Source organism: Geotrypetes seraphini, chromosome 10 (assembly GCF_902459505.1).
Source record: "Geotrypetes seraphini chromosome 10, aGeoSer1.1, whole genome shotgun sequence".
Lineage (NCBI taxonomy): Eukaryota > Metazoa > Chordata > Amphibia > Gymnophiona > Dermophiidae > Geotrypetes > Geotrypetes seraphini.
Window position 1 is genome coordinate 120,470,118 of NC_047093.1, and position 17,527 is coordinate 120,487,644.

At 42.1% G+C, this 17,527-nt stretch overlaps 1 protein-coding gene across 7 annotated transcripts in view; it reads right to left on the reverse strand.

The window, feature by feature from the left end:
- Positions 1-17,527, reverse strand: part of LOC117367378 (RNA binding protein fox-1 homolog 3-like) — a 46,449-nt gene that overhangs the window by 26,207 nt on the left and 2,715 nt on the right. The window contains exons 1-2 of one of the 7 annotated variants that reach the window (XM_033959842.1): positions 16,705-17,365; positions 6,864-7,112 (exon numbers count right to left, since the gene is read on the reverse strand). In XM_033959842.1, coding sequence (XP_033815733.1) covers positions 6,864-7,112; positions 16,705-16,707 — 252 coding nt within the window. In that variant the 5' untranslated portion in view covers positions 16,708-17,365. Of the gene's footprint in view, positions 1-6,863; positions 7,113-7,241; positions 7,397-16,242; positions 16,410-16,704; positions 17,366-17,527 lie in introns of those variants that run through there. The other 6 variants (XM_033959835.1, XM_033959834.1, XM_033959838.1 and 3 more) reach the window with 6 other exon arrangements.

Below are 17,527 nucleotides of genomic sequence, written 5' to 3' on the forward strand. Positions count from 1 at the left end.
AATGTCTTGATGCATCAAACCATAGGTAGAATTAATTTTCTTTCCTGGCAATCAAGGATTCTGTTTAATTTGTCCCGTTTTCTGAGCTACAGCTGCGAGTCCAAGACTGCAGAACTCCACTGTGCAGTCAAAAATCCCTATGAACACAAACCTGCTGTCCCAGACCTTTTCTGCAGACCTGATATCCAACTCCAGGACAAGGTTTTTCGTAAAGACAAGTTCAGCAAAGATTTCAACAAATGGGCAAGCAGAAGACTGCAAGAAAAAAGCCAGTCAGGGTTTTTGGGGGTGCAGATGAGTCTCGAAACAGGCATGTGCTCTAAAGTGAGTACGATTACTGAAATTCATCAGATTAATAGAAACAGGGAAGAAATGTTACAAGAGCGCAAGATGCCTGCTGAAAACCTGAGGCTGACGAATGTCCCACCACCGTTGGTCTTAACACCCAGGGATGGCCGCTAGACCAGGAAAAGAGGAAAAGCAGAGAAGGGAGTTAAAAAAAAAAAAAGAGAGGAGAATCATTCTGTAATAAAATAAAAGGATATGAAACCAATTAATTAGCAATTCAGAAACTGTCTGATCAATTGAAATTGTTTATTTGTAGCTCAGTCTGTTTCCTTGTTTAATGCAAAGTCTTTTGGGCAGTTTTCAGAGAGATTTTCTTTCCTGGGACTGTTTAAGTCACAGCTTAACCCCTAGACAAAAAACACTGGGAGCTGTGGAGGTGGAAGAGAGGCAGGCTAGGGGCAGAAAAGGAGAAGAGGGTCTGTCTGGGTTTAGAAAGCTGAGTGTCCTGCCCAGATTCACACCCTCCTCTCCCCTGCTGGCTTCCTGGAGTGGAGGGGCTGGGCTCGATACTTTTGCTGCTCATAAATTAAGCCCTGGTTCAAGCTGTCTCTGTTCATATATGAGAACTTGGAGGTCTGACCTTTGACTGCAGTGGCCTGTCAGGCTAGTAACAGCAAGAATGTGTTTCTGTTTCAAAAGCAGAGATAACAGATGGCTGAGGGGCCCAAGAAACATGATCAGTGACAGCTGACAGGACCGATATGGATAGAAAATGCCTCTCTTCCAACACCCACATTCCTGAAATAGGCACAAAAAGAGAAAACACACAGAAAGCAAAGGAGTCTGCGGGATATTACACTTAGCACTGGGCAAGCACCATGTTATCTGGAATAGTTGCAACAGGTTCAACTTCTGGGGGGTGGGGGATCACTTTTAGGTTTGCCTGTGCCCAGAATGGATCTAGTTATGTGCTGGGAACCACAAATGTCTTGACTTCCTCACTTTGCAACAGCAATAAAAAATACACAGAAAACTACACACACACACACAGGGACTAACACTGGAGTTGCTTATCAACTCCTACAGTAGCTGAGATCATTCTCAGGTACCTTTCTTACTCCATGTGCGATTTTTCCCTAAGTTAGTCCCTCTTATTTCTCTAGCTGTTGTTACTCTGTCTTATCTGAGTTTTTATGTTTGCTTACATCCTTTCTTGTCTTTTACTATGTATTGTGTCATATTTTCACTGCTGAAATTGTCTGTTGCCTGTATTGCCTTATTCTTCAACAGGTGGTAAATAAACCCTACAAGATCTGCACCTGCATGGGCAGTGGTTCCAGCTGACTGCTTGTTTGAACCAGGGTCTTATGTGAGCGAGAGAGACCCGATTGTTCCGAGTGAAATGGAACTTTTGTGACGCCGCACATTTCTTTGTAAAAAGGTCCTTCGTGTTGGATCTGCTCTGGTCTATACATTTATTTTCCTATTTCCTTATCCTCCTACATATTCAGCAAACAGCACCAGCTTCTGCTCAGGAATAAGAACATAAAAATTGCCACTGCTGGGTCAGACCATTGGTCCATCGTACCCAGCAGTCCGCTCTCACGGCGACCCCTAGGTAAAGGACCTGAGCTCTAACTGAGTCTAGCCTTACCTGCGTACGTTCTGGTCTAGCAGGAACTTATCTAACTTTGTCTTGAATCCCTGGAGGGTGTTTTGCCCTATGACACTATCTCCTTCTCATTTCTATAGTTCTACTAGCTGTACATTAAACACTCAAGAGACAGTTCCTGCTCAGTAGAGCTTACTGTGTAATCAACAAGACAAACAGGATGTGACCTTTTCCCACCCACACAACATGGACGTATACATTGAGAAAGCAATTTTCAAACCTGCCCATCCCAGTGCAAAGTCAGTCACAATCAGTCACGAAGCATTCATGCAGAGATTTAAACCAACCACACTGCAGGTATCCATTTCTGCTGCAAGATCCATGCCCGGCTGGGCCATAAGGAGACCTTCCAACAGGACGGAGAAGGGAAATAAAAAATTCATTAACATGTATTAATTGGCTATATCCCACTTTCTTGCCTCTGGGCCACTCAGTAAATAGAGGTCTTTAAGTGTAAGCATGCCAGTGCAGGGATTAACTACCTGCTGTACCTAAATCTAACTCACCTGCAGCTCAAAAAGGGGAAATTAAAATAAAAAACAACACTAAACAGTTTGATGCTTTACAACTCATTAGTGCACCCAATGAACAAAATATAAAACAGTCATAAGAATATAAGACTAGTCTTATTGGGTCAGACCAAAAAGCCCGTTCTCATGGTGGCTAATCCAAGTACCTAATACTTGGCCAAAACCCAAAGAGTAGCAGCATTCCAGAATCCCAAATAGTATCAAGATTCCATGCAGAATCTCAAAGAATAGCAGGATTTCGGAACCCCAAAGAGTAGCAAAATTCCGTACTACCGATACAGGGCAAGCAGTGGCTTCCCCTATGTCTGTCTTAATAACAGACTAAGCTTCTAATCATGAAATGAACAACTATCCTTCCCAAAGTGATCAGGAAAATGATATGAAAAACTTTTAAGAATATCTTTATACACAGAAGAAACTTTAACAAACTCTGACCTGCACTTTCCAGTCCTTCATGCCTCATATCTGAAATCCACCTTTGCACTGCCAGGAAGAATCTAATATTCTGACCCAGGAAGGACTTTTATTAAATACAAAATATATTTTCGATATTAAATCTCTACTCATTTATAAAGCTAATGTCACTCCTGATGCGGCAAATTCTCTCCTTGAATATTGGGCGGAAAAGGTCCAGAAGCACACAGGATTTTAGCAATGGGGGTCAGAACGCCAAAGCAGTGCATTTTCAAAGTTTGGTCTCATCCCAGGCTTCCTCTTGGGTGGGGGGACGGACTATCATGGCCACCTCTTCAGCATCTCCTTATTAATCAGCTAAGCTAAAGACCCAATCTGGAACCTGAAGCAGGAACCACTGGGTCAAACTCCATGTAAAATCTAAGCTTGTCTAAAAGTCTGTCTTAAGAAGACTGCTTATGTTCACATTATTACTCTGGGGCAGTGTTGTTCAGTGCCAGCCCTTAGAGACCACTGAGGTGGCTCTCATCCTCAATCTGACTTTTTTTTCTGTTACTCTCTGCCTCTCTAACTAGACAGAAAGAGGAAAGTGGATGGAAGGAAGAGCTCCATGCTGGAAGGACAAGGAATTTCTCAAGAGGGGAAGAAAATTAATTTGGAAATGGCTTAAGGATACACCCAATAAACAGGGTTGAAGGAGGAATGGTGGAGTGAATGTCACTGTCATACCTTGGGGTGATGTTTGGCTGCTCTTCTTCAGCTCACTGGATGCAAAAGTGGCCCCATCTTAGAAATTAGTGAAGACCACTGCTCTAGGGAGTTTAGAGGAAAGCTTATATTTACTCTAGGCAGTGGCTTAGTAAGGGTGAGCGGCACCCCGACCCTTCTCTTTCCCCATAACTTTGTAACTTCTCCGGCAAGAGCAGCATGCCTACGTCAGTGCCAGCTCGCCCTCTGACGTCACTTCCTAGGTGCGGGTCCCGGAATTGATGTCAGAGTGGCGATGCCGAAATGGGCAGCAACCTCTCACCGAGGAAGGGTGCCGCGCCCTTAGCATGACCATGCCTGGGGTGGACCACCTCCCCCTCCCCGCACTCTCCTTACACCGCTACTGACTCTGGGGTTTCTCGCTTATAGCAATACATGATTCTAATAGTGAGACAGTGTCTTAAACCTCTTACGCTTCTTGCTCTGTTTCTGTACAAACGCTAGATATTTTTAAGGAAATATTGAAAAGCACTCTGCTATCCCAGGGGCTCATTTTCTCAATCTTGCATTCTTGTCTCTGTTATCTGCAGATATCCTATAAGGCAAACTGACCTCACATTTAAATAAGTGACCCAACCATAGGTTTGTAACCAACAATTTCAGAGTCACTCAGAGATATGAAACTCTTCAAGGGGGGACCGCACCCCCCTAGTGGTGAACCAGAGTTTACTTTCCAGTCATTGCAACTGTTTCAATGCTGGTTGCGCTCCAAGGTTGGTTACACTAAATAAAAAAATAAATAAAGCTTGTTACAATTTTGCAAACACTTGTGTAGAGTTTCTTCTTTTTTTTTTTTTTAAACTTTTCAAGTAAACATCGCTCTAAAATGAGCTAGCTGTAGCACAATAACTAAACTTTATGACAGATTGGGGGTCTCGAAATTTTGCGATGAGAAGTCCTCTTACGTGCAATGCCCAGGCAAACCAGTTGCAATGACTGGAAAGTAAACTCTGGTTCACCACTAGGGGGGTGCGGTCCCCCCTTGAAGAGTTTCATATCTCTGAGTGACTCTGAAATTGTTGGTTACAAACCTATGGTTGGGTCACTTATTTAAATGTGAGGTCAGTTTGTTTTGTTTGGATTCTAGTATTTTCTGACTTCCTCTAGTTCTAAACTAGTGTTACCCCAGTGATCTCATAAGGAAATTGATATCCTATAAGGAGCAGCTTAACAGTTTAATAAAGTTTATTAAAAGCAACCTTTGATAAACGTGTGTTTGTTTTTTTCTAACACTCCTGTATGGTAGACGACTACTGTTGTATCAGAGGCTGTTCTTAATAACCTTTATTGAACTGTTCAGTCACTGGTTGTTTGGCTGCTCCTTCTTGGATTTTTGCTCTAGCTTTTTGTTATCCGCACGAGGTTAATTTTTTTTTTTGGTGACGGGCTTCTGTTTCTCCTGAAGAGCAAAACATTTTTTGTCATGTTTGTTCACATACTCTCACCATTCACACCATTTCTAAGATCATTTTTTCTTGGGGAAAGGGAGTGAAGGAAGAGTGCAAATGTTCCAGTTTTAAATTTTAGGTTTAATAACAGCTCACCCACCACAGCAGCGCTCCAAATAACTTTCATTACATGCAGTTTCTGGAAAAAGCAATTCTCTTGTGGGCTTTATTCTAAAGGTTGGATATCAAACCACAGAACCTCCCCCAATCCCCAGGGAGATTCCCCTGCTGGCAAATACCCAGCTTGCTCTCTGAGGTCCTTGGAAATGAGATGCTGCCTACCCCTTGATGTCAGCTCCTGCTCCAGCTGCAATCACCTCTGCTAGTCCTTTTAAGGTTTGGGGATTTTTTTTTTTTTTTAATGGCTGAGAAACTTCTGAAATCAGCTTCTCGAATAACAACCACTAGAGGGCAACAACCTCCTAACTAATTGAAGATTGCTAGAGGGGCAGATGGTGCCCTGGGGTAAAGCAGTGACCTATGGAGGTCAATCAATTCAAAGCTATGATTTTTCTTTTTCTCTTCCTTAAACCAACAAAAGAAAAGAAAAAAAAAATAATTCACCCAAGAAACAGACAGTCCTATTTTGAGTCCTCCAGGATCACAGCAAGTTTTTTTTATACTGTCTGGAGTCCACTAATATGAGTTTCATGTAGGCCCCTAATTGTTACCAGTAGAGGCTGGATTTAAATCTTGTCTATAAAGTCACTGAACCTCCTCCTCATGTTTCTCTCCTGTTATCTAGTCCTCCTTAATCTTGAAAAAGGATGTATTTTCTAGTTCTTTGATTTTGTGTACAACAATGAATTCAACAAGGAGGATGAAAGAAGTTTTGTGTTTGTTTCATTAAGGGCAGATTCTAATTACTGTGAAACTTATAGAGGGGACAGTGCCTCAGTGCTCTACAGGGTACTGCATCTCTTTCTGGATCTAATGATGAAAAAAAAAAAAGCCGTGAATCATTTTTTTCCACACAGTTAAAACTCAGAAAGACTTCAGAGTTTAACTGAAAAGGGAGGCAGAGGCTCAGTTTCAGCAGCGAGTTGCTCTCAGCTTAGTCACCCTGGGGTGTGGTGATTAAATTTTGCCCATCTGAGTTATCTCAGCCTCACTACAAGACTTTTTAGCAGCTGTCATTACAAACCTTTGATCCATCCCTCATTCATGTTAACATGAACCAAATCAGAAAACATTTAGACCATTTCAATCTGCTTGTGGAAAAATTAAGACTAGCCTCAAGTTAAGATTGTTCCCTAAAACTAGACACATCCTCTTAAAATTACAGAAGAAAAAAAGTAGAGAAAGTGTACATTTTGATATCTACACGAATGTTAGCTTCCCTCATGTTAAACCATCACCCTTCTACCCTCCGCAGAAATTCAAAATCACTCATATATAAGAGCCTTCCTAGACTCATTTGTCTGTCTGTCTGTCTGACTTGTTAAAATTCAACCCCTTGCGGAGGAGAGTGTGGCTTAGTGGTTAGAGCTACAGCCTCAGGTTCTAAGTTCAAACCTCGCTCTACTCCTTGCGACTCTGGGCAAGTCACTTCATCCTCTACTGCTCCAGGTAAATTAGACAGAATGTGAGCCTGCTGGGACAGATAGGTTGTAAAATTACAAAAAGGTGGTAGATGAGTCCCAATCCCCTTCCCTTCCCCAGCACAGAAATATTCTCAAAATCCCACAAGCACAACTACTCATCCTATCCCTCCCATCCTGCTGAATCAGTGAAAAGTCTTACTGTTGAAGGCAGGGGTAGTCCTGCCACGCCAGGGTCTACGTTTTGGTTCAGGTCCGGATGTGGCTGACTCGGTGGATAGATCTGTATACCGTGCTCTGTTATGGCTGGCACTGGATACTCCTGGCTGCTGCTATGGTGATGAACTGGGTGGTAAGGTGGTGGAAGCCGTGGCTGAGGTGGGGGAGGAGGATACTGAGCCGGATACGTCTGTGATAGCGCATCTGCTGAGGGCGCAGCCTCCTGGCTGCCCTAGAGAGAAAAAAAAGACACACAAGCAAATTCAGAGGCAGCTGAAGTTTCTAACAGTTCAAGTTTGTAGGAGGTGATTTCCAAATTGCTTTCTTAACTAACCTTTAATCACCTCTAAACTTCACTCACCAAGCAGAGCTGAGCTGCAGAAATATTCACCCACCTGCCAGACATGCTGTCCAGCTTCCCAGTTACATGGCAAAGCATCGCTGTCCCACTTTGGCATAGAAGCAGGGCCAGGAAGTGGGCCTAACTCCAGAGCAAGACTATAAAGCTCCCACTGTCTAGATACATTGCTCCAAGAGGCCAATTAGACAGGAGAAGGCACGAGAGACTTAGCTGCTCATTGGACAGTGTCTTAGCCCTACTTCAGGCTTCTAAATTTGTCTTCCTTGCTTGTCATCCCATGTTTCTGCAAATGATTCTTTGAACAGGTGAAATTCTTTTCTGACAAGCAGAAGCATAGAGATATGCACTCAGCTGCTCAAAGCAATCATTGAACTACATAAAAGCTCCAAAGATAAAGCTCAAGAACGCAGATTAGGAAAGAATTTTGATAGCAGGAAGAGGTGATGGCAAACTCAAGGACACCATGTCAGCCTGTTTGGGCTATATCTGCTCTAGAAGCACTTTGCCTGAATCGCTCTGGCCTCTGGAAACTACATCAGGGCCAAATAGCTTTTATGTACAAAGAAATTGCAACCAACCCGGTTTGTTTAAAAATAAAAGTCTGCTGGAATATCGGGTTGTTATATATGAATTGATTCCCCAGTCACGGTATAGAATTGATTCCCCAGTAGCGGTATAGAAGCTTTCAATAAACAATATCCATCTTCACTGACTCCCAGTAACAGCCAGGACTCGCTCAAACTGGCCTATTACAAGGGTTGGTACCTTTGTGTTTCTATGATGATACTCGGGTACCACTTGAGTGGGTCCAATAATTCCAGTCTGTTCTGTTTTTCATCTTTAACGGGTAGGGAACATCTTAAATAGGTCGCGCTCTCTTTCGGTTTTCAAGTGGCACAATTTTGGAAGTAATTTTTCAAAAATCTTGTTCTTATTTACATTTAAGAAAAATCTTATAACTTGATTATTTCATAAATTTTTATTATGTATTTTAGATACTTATGTTTTGATAATTATTGTATTGTTTATTCACTGTTATAGGTTTTCCTGGAGTTATGATGTTAGCATTCTAAGAGACTTAGGACAAAGCAACGGCAGTGAGATCTGGTGCAGCAAATGCAACACAGCCCATTCAGTTCCTATGGGTTGCATTGCATTTGCAATGTTGGGAATCGCTATCACAGCTTTGTAAAAGGGGCCCTTAATGTTATATCTTCACAGCCCCCAAAGAGAGCTGCCATAGTGGGAGAGACAGAAGGTCCTTCAAGCCCAGTGTCCTGTTTCCAACAGTGGCCAACCCGGGTCCCCAGTACCAGGCAGAAACCCAAAGAGCAGCAACATTCCAGAGCTGATATTGTGATGTCATAATGCCTCATTCCGCCAATGCCTAAGAGCCAACCTCATCATTGATGTCACAATGACTCACATAAGAACATAAGAGCTGCCATACTGGGACAGACCGAAGGTCCATCAAGCCAACAGTGGCCAACCCAGGTCCCAAGTACCAGGCAGAAACCCAAAGAGTAGTAACATTCCAGAGCTGACATTGTGATGTCATAATGCTTCATTCCACCAATACCTAAGAGCCAACCTCAGCAGTGATGTCACAATGACTCGATTGTCCTATACTCGGCTCATATAAGAATTGCCATTCTGGGACAGACCGAAGGTCCATCAAGCCAAGTATTCAACCCAAGTCACAAATACCTAGCAAGAACCAAAGGAGTAAAAACAGATTTGTATGCAGCTTATCTTTGTAGATTACCCCAAGTTCAACTTAATAATGGTTTATGGACTTTTAGGAAATTATCCAAACATTTTAAACCCTACGCTTACTGCTTTCAGCACATTCTCTTGAGTTTAATTACACGTTGTGTGAAGAAATATTTTCTCCGGTTTGTTTTAAATCTACTGCTTAGTAGCTTCATCATATGTCCTCTAGTCCTAGTATTTTTAGAAAGAGTGAGCAAGTGAGTCACATCTACTCTTTCCACTCCACTCAGTATTTTATAGACCTCTATCATATCACCCCTGAGCTGTCTCTTCTCCAAGCTGAAGAGCCCTAGCCACTTTAGCCTCTCCTCATAGGGAAGTCTTCCCATCCCTTTAATCATTTGTTGCCCTTTTCTTAATTCCATTATATCTTTTTTGAAACACAGCAACCAGAACTGCACACAGTATTCGAGATGCGGCCATAATATAGAGCAATAAAAGGGCTTTATAACTGTTTCATCTTTGTTTTCCATTCCTTTCCTAATATTCTATTTGCTTTCTTAATAGTCGCTGCACATTTCAATAATGACACCTAAATCCTATTCCTGGGCAGTGACTCCTAAAAGAGAACCCAGCATCACAAAGCTGTAGTTGGGGTTCTTTCCCACATGCATCACTTTGCATTTGCTCACATTAAACGTCATCTGTCATTTTGTCTCACAAGATCCTCTTGCGATTCAACAACTTTGAACAACTGTGTGTCATCAGCAAATTTAAATATCTTGCTAGTTATTCCTATCTATAGATTATTGATAAATATGTTAAAAAGCAAAGGTCCCAGCATAGACCATTGAAGAAACCCCACTATTTATCCTTCTGTAACGCCCTTCTTCTCAATATCACACAGAAAGAAAAAAGGAGATTACAATTAATACAAAATACGGCCATCAAATTAATATTTAATGCAAGAAAATATGACCATGTTACACCTTTGCTAATAGATGCTCACTGGCTACATTCAAAATAATATTACTCATTTTTAAAACACTAGCATCAAATGAACCTTTATTTATATCTAGATACTTAATCCCACATAATACACAGCGAACACTTCGCTCATCTGGACAAAATCTGCTTACAGTATCTTCTCTAAAAATTATCGGAACACGTAGATCAGACATGTTCACCGTGATGGGACCTCAATGGTGGAACGCCCTACCACAACACATTAGAATTGAAAAAGATATCTTAACTTTTAAAAAATTATTAAAGACCTATTTATTTAATGACGCTTTTAATAATTGAAACTTTTTATACTTTTTGGATATGCTTTTAATAATGCTATGGTTTTAATTCCCCTTCCTTTTGTATTTTCCTTTATTTTTCTACTGAAAAATTTAAAAATTGTAACTTTTAACCTTTTTTCCTCCCGACTCATGTATGTATAATATGTAACCATTATGTATATTGTTAGTTTCTTTTTATTGCTCCTTATTGATTTTGTACATCGCTTAGTAATTTTAATAGGCGATTAATCAAATCTATATATATATATAAAATTGGAGGTATGTATGTGTGTATGTATGTATGTGCCTCGATCACGCAAAAACGGCTTGACCGATTTGAATGAAACTTGGTATGCAGATCCCTCACTACCTGGGATGATATGTTCTGGGGGTCTCGCGGCCCACCTGCACACGTGGGCGGAGCTACAAACATAAAATCAGATTTCACCCATTCATGTCAATGGAAAAAATGTAAAAAGCTGCCATTCTCACAGTAATTCAAAACCGGCTTGACCGATTTGAACGAAACTTGGTATGCAGATCCCTCACTACCTGGGGTGACATGTACTGGGGGTCTCGCGGCCCACCTGCACACGTGGGCGGAGCTACAAACAGAAAATCAGATTTCACCCATTCATGTCAATGGAAAAAATGTAAAAAGCTGCCATTCTCACAGTAATTCAAAACCGGCTTGACCGATTTGAACGAAACTTGGTATGCAGATCCCTCACTACCTGGGGTGATATGTTCTGGGGGTCTCGCGGCCCACCTGCACACGTGGGCGGAGCTACAAACATAAAATCAGATTTCACCCATTCATGTCAATGGAAAAAATGTAAAAAGCTGCCATTCTCACAGTAATTCAAAAACGGCTTGACCGATTTGACCGAAACTTGGTATGCTGATCCCTCACTACCTGGGGTGATATGTTCTGGGGGTCTCGCGGCCCACCTGCACACATGGGCGGAGCTACAAACATAAAATCATATTTCACCCATTCATGTCAATGGAAATAATGTACAAAGCTGCCATTCTCACAGTAATTCAAAAACGGCTTGACCGATTTGAACGAAACTTGGTATGCTGATCCCTCACTACCTGGGGTGATATGTTCTGGGGGTCTCGCGGCCCACCTGCACACGTGGTCGGAGCTACAAACAGAAAATCAGATTTCACCCATTCATGTCAATGGAAAAAATGTAAAAAGCTGCCATTCTCACAGTAATTCAAAAACGGCTTGACCGATTTGAACGAAACTTGGTATGCTGATCCCTCACTACCTGGGGTGATATGTTCTGGGGGTCTCGCGGCCCACAACTCTATGTTGCTTGCTCAAGGGTGGGTTCACCCAAGAATTTATATGTTCTTGCTCCAGGAGGTGAAACTAAAATTGTTGTTTATAATCACGTTTTGTGTTAGTTGTATTGTATTCATTTTGTCAAATATTTCACATTATAATTTGAATATTGTACTTTTTATTAAGCTGTAAAAAAATAATTTCATTCACCACTATAAAGTGTCTTTATTTGAATCCATTTACAGTGTTATTGCTATAATTAAATACCCGTGCAATGCCGGGGCATCAGCTAGTACACTAATAAACTTGAAACTTGATGTGAGGGCACCAGTACCTCTCTGCCCTCCCATACTTTAACTCCTTGCAGGCACGAGCTGCATCTTCAGCCTGCAGATCATGCTGGCCTCGGCTGTCCCTCTGACATCACTTCCTGGCCATAGAACTAGAAAGTGATGTCTTAGGAAGAGCTGAGGCTGGCTCGGGTATATGGTTGCTGGTGAAGAGTTGAGATATGGGGTGGGTGGGAGGGAAAAAATGTCTAAACCAGGGGTGTCAAAGTCCCTCCTCGAGGGCTGCAATCCAGTCGGGTTTCCAGGATTTCCCCAATGAATATGCATGAGATCTATTAGCATACAATGAAAGCAGTGCATGCAAGTAGATCTCAAGCATATTCATTGAGGAAATCCTGAAAACCTGACTGGATTACGACCCTCGAGGAGGGACTTTGACACCACTGGTCTAAACGGAGGCTTCCTATGCCTATTAGCTGTGCTTTATACCAATACTATAGCAATTTTAAAACAGCCCCTTTAAATGCTAGCTATGAACTGTAACAGAGACTTTCTATGCTAAGAAAAAACTATTTCTTAAACTCCCTTGCTAGTACTTAAAATAAAGTCCCTGAGCTTACCTAGTACAGTTTTCCTTTCCCCAGCAATGATTTCCCAGTGAAGATCTCTGTCTCTGCAAGTCCTCTTACAGCACCTCTTCTGGAGAACACCCTGTTACAGGTAAGTAACCTCACTTTACACCACCATCACCCCCTCCAAATACTTCTGAGAGATTGATTGCGCATTCCAATTAAAATGTCCTGTCCCTGGCATTCCTTTATAAAGTCAAAAAATATTAATATTTCCTTTTAAATTTTGAAAGCACACATTAGCTTGTTTTAAGAAAGGTTTGGACAAGTTCCTGGAGGAAAAGTCCATAGTCTGTTATTGAGAAAGACATGGTGGGAGCCACTGCTTGCCCTGTATTGGTAGCATGGAATACTGCTACACCTTGGGTTTTGGCCAGTACTAGTGGTACTAGTGACCTGGATTGGCCACCGTGAGAACAGGCTACTGGGCTTGATGGACCACTGGTCTGTCCCAGTAAGGCTATTCTTATGTTCTTAAAGTTTTCACAAATGAAAGAACCTCCCTCACCCCAAGAAGTCTACAAAGATTAGGGAAAAGAGATGAAGTCCAACTCCAAACTGAGTAAAAAATGAAAATAATTCTATAATTTAAGAGTATTAAACGGACAAGCCCTCAGTCACACAGCAACCTCTGGAAACTCCAGGGAAACCTGCTTCATTCACGAACTTGAGAGTCATCGAGCAGTGCGGTTCCTGAGGAAGGGGGTGTTCACCCCCAAAACGGAGTCCGTTGGACGTTTACTTCATTTACTGCTTATGGATCACCATCTCCACTACACACGGAGAAGCTAAGTTCTTACAGGCTGTGTATTTTTGAGCTTGGTTGGATTTGGACACTAACTTTCCAGTTTGGCCCCCAGCTTAGGGGTAAGAGATGAATTCCTTCTTTATTTTGATAATGTGTGTTTTTTTCATTTGAGTTTTTTCACACATTGCACATTTTGCACTAGTTAAGCACTACAAATATTATCCGGAGCAAGCCCGGGGATGTTTCGCAGTTAACACCTTTCTGGGTGTAAACCCGCGACAGCTTTTCCCTGGAGTTTCCAGAGGTTGCTGTGTGACTGAGGGCTTGTCCGGTTAATACTCTTAAATTATAGAATTATTTTCATTTTTTACTCAGTTTGGAGTTGGACTTCATCTCTTTTCCCTAATCTTTGTAGACTTCTTGGGGTGAGGGAGGTTCTTTCATTTGTTAGCTTGTTGTTGTACCTCCTCCATATAGGGTTCTATTTTTTGTCTTAAAGTTTTCACAGCATATGAACCCCATTTATCATATACATTGCTCAGGTACTCACAAAACATGTCCATGGCAAGTTAGCCAGCCGGAAATGGCTCCCAACTGGCTAAATAACACAAAGACGACTGTCTACCGATATTCAGCAGATGGCTGGATTTCTCCCATTGAATCTCTCATTCGGTGGATAGACCGGTGATTGGCTGCCACGTTGCAAATGGCTAAGTTCAGTGGCTAGATAGACCCGCCTAAGAAACAGGTTATTCATTGGCCATTAGGACTTAGCCAGTCAGCCAATGAATATTAACTTAGCCGGCTGTGTCTCAGCCAGTCAAAAAAACCCCGGAAATTCAATGCCTGTTACCAAATACGATACAATTGATTTTCTGGGTTTGCCGTGGACCACGGGAGACAGCCAGCTATCTCCCTTGGTCTGAATTTTGAGTAGAATGTGAGGTGAAGGCATGCAAATCTGCCTCATGCATATTCATTAGGGATATCTTGAAAACCCGACAGGCTGAGGATCCCCCAGGACAGGTTCATGAATCACTGGTCTATCGTATTATGGAGGTACTGCCACACGTGGCTCATGTGCAGTGAAATCTCTTAAAGGCCTATGCATGAAGGTAAGGCCATTCAGTAGAGATGCGCATCAATTTAAAACATTTCCCCCAAAACATAGGAAACTATGAAATTAAAATATTTGGACTACAAATCGCTACCACGTGTTGAGCATTGAAAACATAAATGAAGCTCAGAAGTGATGAGCTCAGTGACGAAAATGATAGGAGGTTTGCGCCAGAAGACGTATGAGGAGAGAGTGGAAGCCCTGAATATGTATACCCTAGAGGAAAGGAGAGACAGGGGAGATATGATTCAGACGTTCAAACACTTGAAGGGTATTAACGTAGAACAAAATCTTTTCCAGAGAAAGGAAAATGGTAAAACCAGAGGACATAATAAGGTTGAGGGGTGGTAGATTCAAAGGCAATGTTAGGAAATTCTACTTTACGGAGAGGGTGGTGGATGCCTGGAATGCGCTCCCGAGAGAGGTGGTGGAGAGTAAAACTGTGACTGAGTTCAAAGAAGCGTGGGATGAACACAGAAGATTTAGAATCAGAAAATAATATTAAATATTGAACTAGGCCAGTACTGGGCAGACTTGCACGGTCTGTGTCTGTATATGGCCGTTTGGGGGAGGATGGGCAGGGGAGGGCTTCAATGGCTGGGAGGGTGTAGATGGGCTAGAGTAAGTCTTAACAGAGATTTTGGCAGTTGGAACCCAAGCACAGTACCGGGTAAAGCTTTGGATTCTTGCACAGAAATAGCTAAGAAGAAAAAAATTTTTTTTAAAAATAATTTAAATTGAATCAGGTTGGGCAGACTGGATGGACCATTTGGGTCTTTATCTGCCGTCATCTACTATGTTACTATGTATGTATGTTACTATGTGAGCATGGTAAACATGTCTGAGTAGATCTATGCACTGATCTTTGATTTACAGCCACTTAGAAGACATTGCAAACGGTTTTCTTTCCCCTCCCTCTTTGGGTTTTTTTTTTTTTTTTAACAAAGAACAAAGGAAATAAGATAATACCTTTTTATTGAACTAACAATGCATTTTTTTTAATAAGATTTCGAAGGTAGCTGCTTCTCTTAACTTACAGAACTGCTGAGGAAAAGTTAGGGACTTTGGTAGGGCTTTTTCTGTTTTCTTTCATCAGGTGTAAGTACTTCTGCAACTGCAGTATAGATAGATAGGAATGCTAGATGTGGTGTATTTAATTTTGGCAAAGCCATTGACGCTGTTTCACGCAGGAGTCTGTGCCCTCAGTGTGAGCCCCAAAGGGACAGACTGGGTTAGGAACTACGTTCCCTATAATTGGAGCAAGTGAGCAATTGCTGACATTTTACCTGATCGCTCACAAAAATAAACAATAAAAAATTAACTAAACCAAATTAATTACCCTATGTGTGATTTTTTTGGGGTGGGTTTTAGAACTTGTTGCTGACATGAAAAACTATTTGCACACACCAGGCCACTCCTTAGAGCAGTGTATCTCAAACCGTATGCCGAGGCACACTAGTGTACCTTTGCCACAGCATACTGAGGAGGAAGAGAGGTGCCTACCAGCTGACTTCCCTACATGGTAAAGCGCCAGCGCTGCCCGATTCGCCAAAGGCCTGCATGTTTCCCCCTTCTCTCTAGTGTCCTCCAGCTTCCCTCCTGGTCTCACCTTTAAAGCTAATTACAGCAGCCTGCAGAGGATCGCCAGTGGGTAAACTGATTTTATTTTCAATATAGTGATTGAAATGTGTCAGTTTTGAGAATTTATATCTGCTGGGTATGCAAAAAGTGAATGGAAAAAATTGCATTACAATAAGTAAAGGGGATGGGATCTGGGGCAGAGCTTGGGTGGGCCTATAACTAAGAGGATCCTGCAGTTTATGAAAATGTATAACTAAACCAACCTGAAGCCAACAGTGAAACACAGAACATCTCAACTAAATCTGTGACACTTATAATTCAGCAAATTTATGTATCTTACCTGATGACTCTCATTCCATGGGGATTTACCACCTCTTCTGAATGACACACAATATCTATTTACTGTATAAATTATGGGTAATTCTGGACAACTCTGCAGAACAGAAGGCTCAGGTTTGAATTTGTCCATTAGGGCTGACCAGAATCAGGTGTTGCTCATGGAAGGAAAGATAACCTGCCATTATGGTAAAAAAAACCAACAAAACAAAAACAAACCTTACAGGCTGAATTATGAGCCCTGTCATTTCCCCTCAAGTCGGCCAGGATGCTGCAGCCAAACACCGTCTGTGCAAAGCACACTTTTTCAGACTCCACCAGGACACTGCTGGTTGCTTCATACTAGTTTTGCTGTTGTGAGCGCCTTTCCAACAGAATAAAACCACACTAAAACAGATTAGTGCCTGTGCTGGTTAAAACTATGTGCAGGTTTCCCTGATACTTGGCGTTTTAGGCAGTCACATACCATGAATCTGCAATGACAGGGGCTGCATCTCCTCTTCCAGGTACTGTTGTGGATCCCCCCTCAGGATTTTGTGCAGGGGGCCATATTCCCCTCCTATGTCTCTCTGCCACCCCCCTAGTATGTTACAGTGAAAATGTGCGTAGATCAGGAAAGAAAAAGTATGTATATATTGTCAAAGTACTCGACCTGTTCTTGCTTCTCTCCAGTGCCAACAGAAAACAAAGCTATTTTTAGAAACCTTTAAAAGAGGGTAACCTATGCAATGCTAAACGTCCCATATACTTCCCATCCCTGTGGGGCATTTAAAAAGCTGTCCTCATATCAGGTATACTGCTACTACATGGCAGCTGAGAATGAAGAAGCCCAGTGTCTGTTCTGTCTACACTACAGCCCAGATTAATGAGCTGACAGCTGTCAAGAGACAGCGCCTGGATGCGGGTCTCAGTCCTCTTTTACCTTTCCTATAAATAGAGTCCGGCAGCTGCGAGGGGCACAGTCCTAATCTCGTCTCCTGACCACTGAAGAACTGGAAACTCATATCTGCTGCATGATAACTCTAAGCTCTGTCTAATCACAAGTCACTCAGATCCAGCTGTTGCATACCTACCCTCCCTTGGGCAAATACTCTCCTCTGATTTCTACGGCTCTCCTCCGAGGGGCTAAAAGTACACACACTTTCACCAGCATCTAGAGGCAGAATTTCCAGGGATGTGTCTTGGGCTGATCAAGAAATGCCGTAACATGCAGCTGCTATTTTCCATAAACATTTTAGCCTCATAAAAAAAAAACAGGTGCAGAAATTTGGCAGAACCATTCTCTCTGA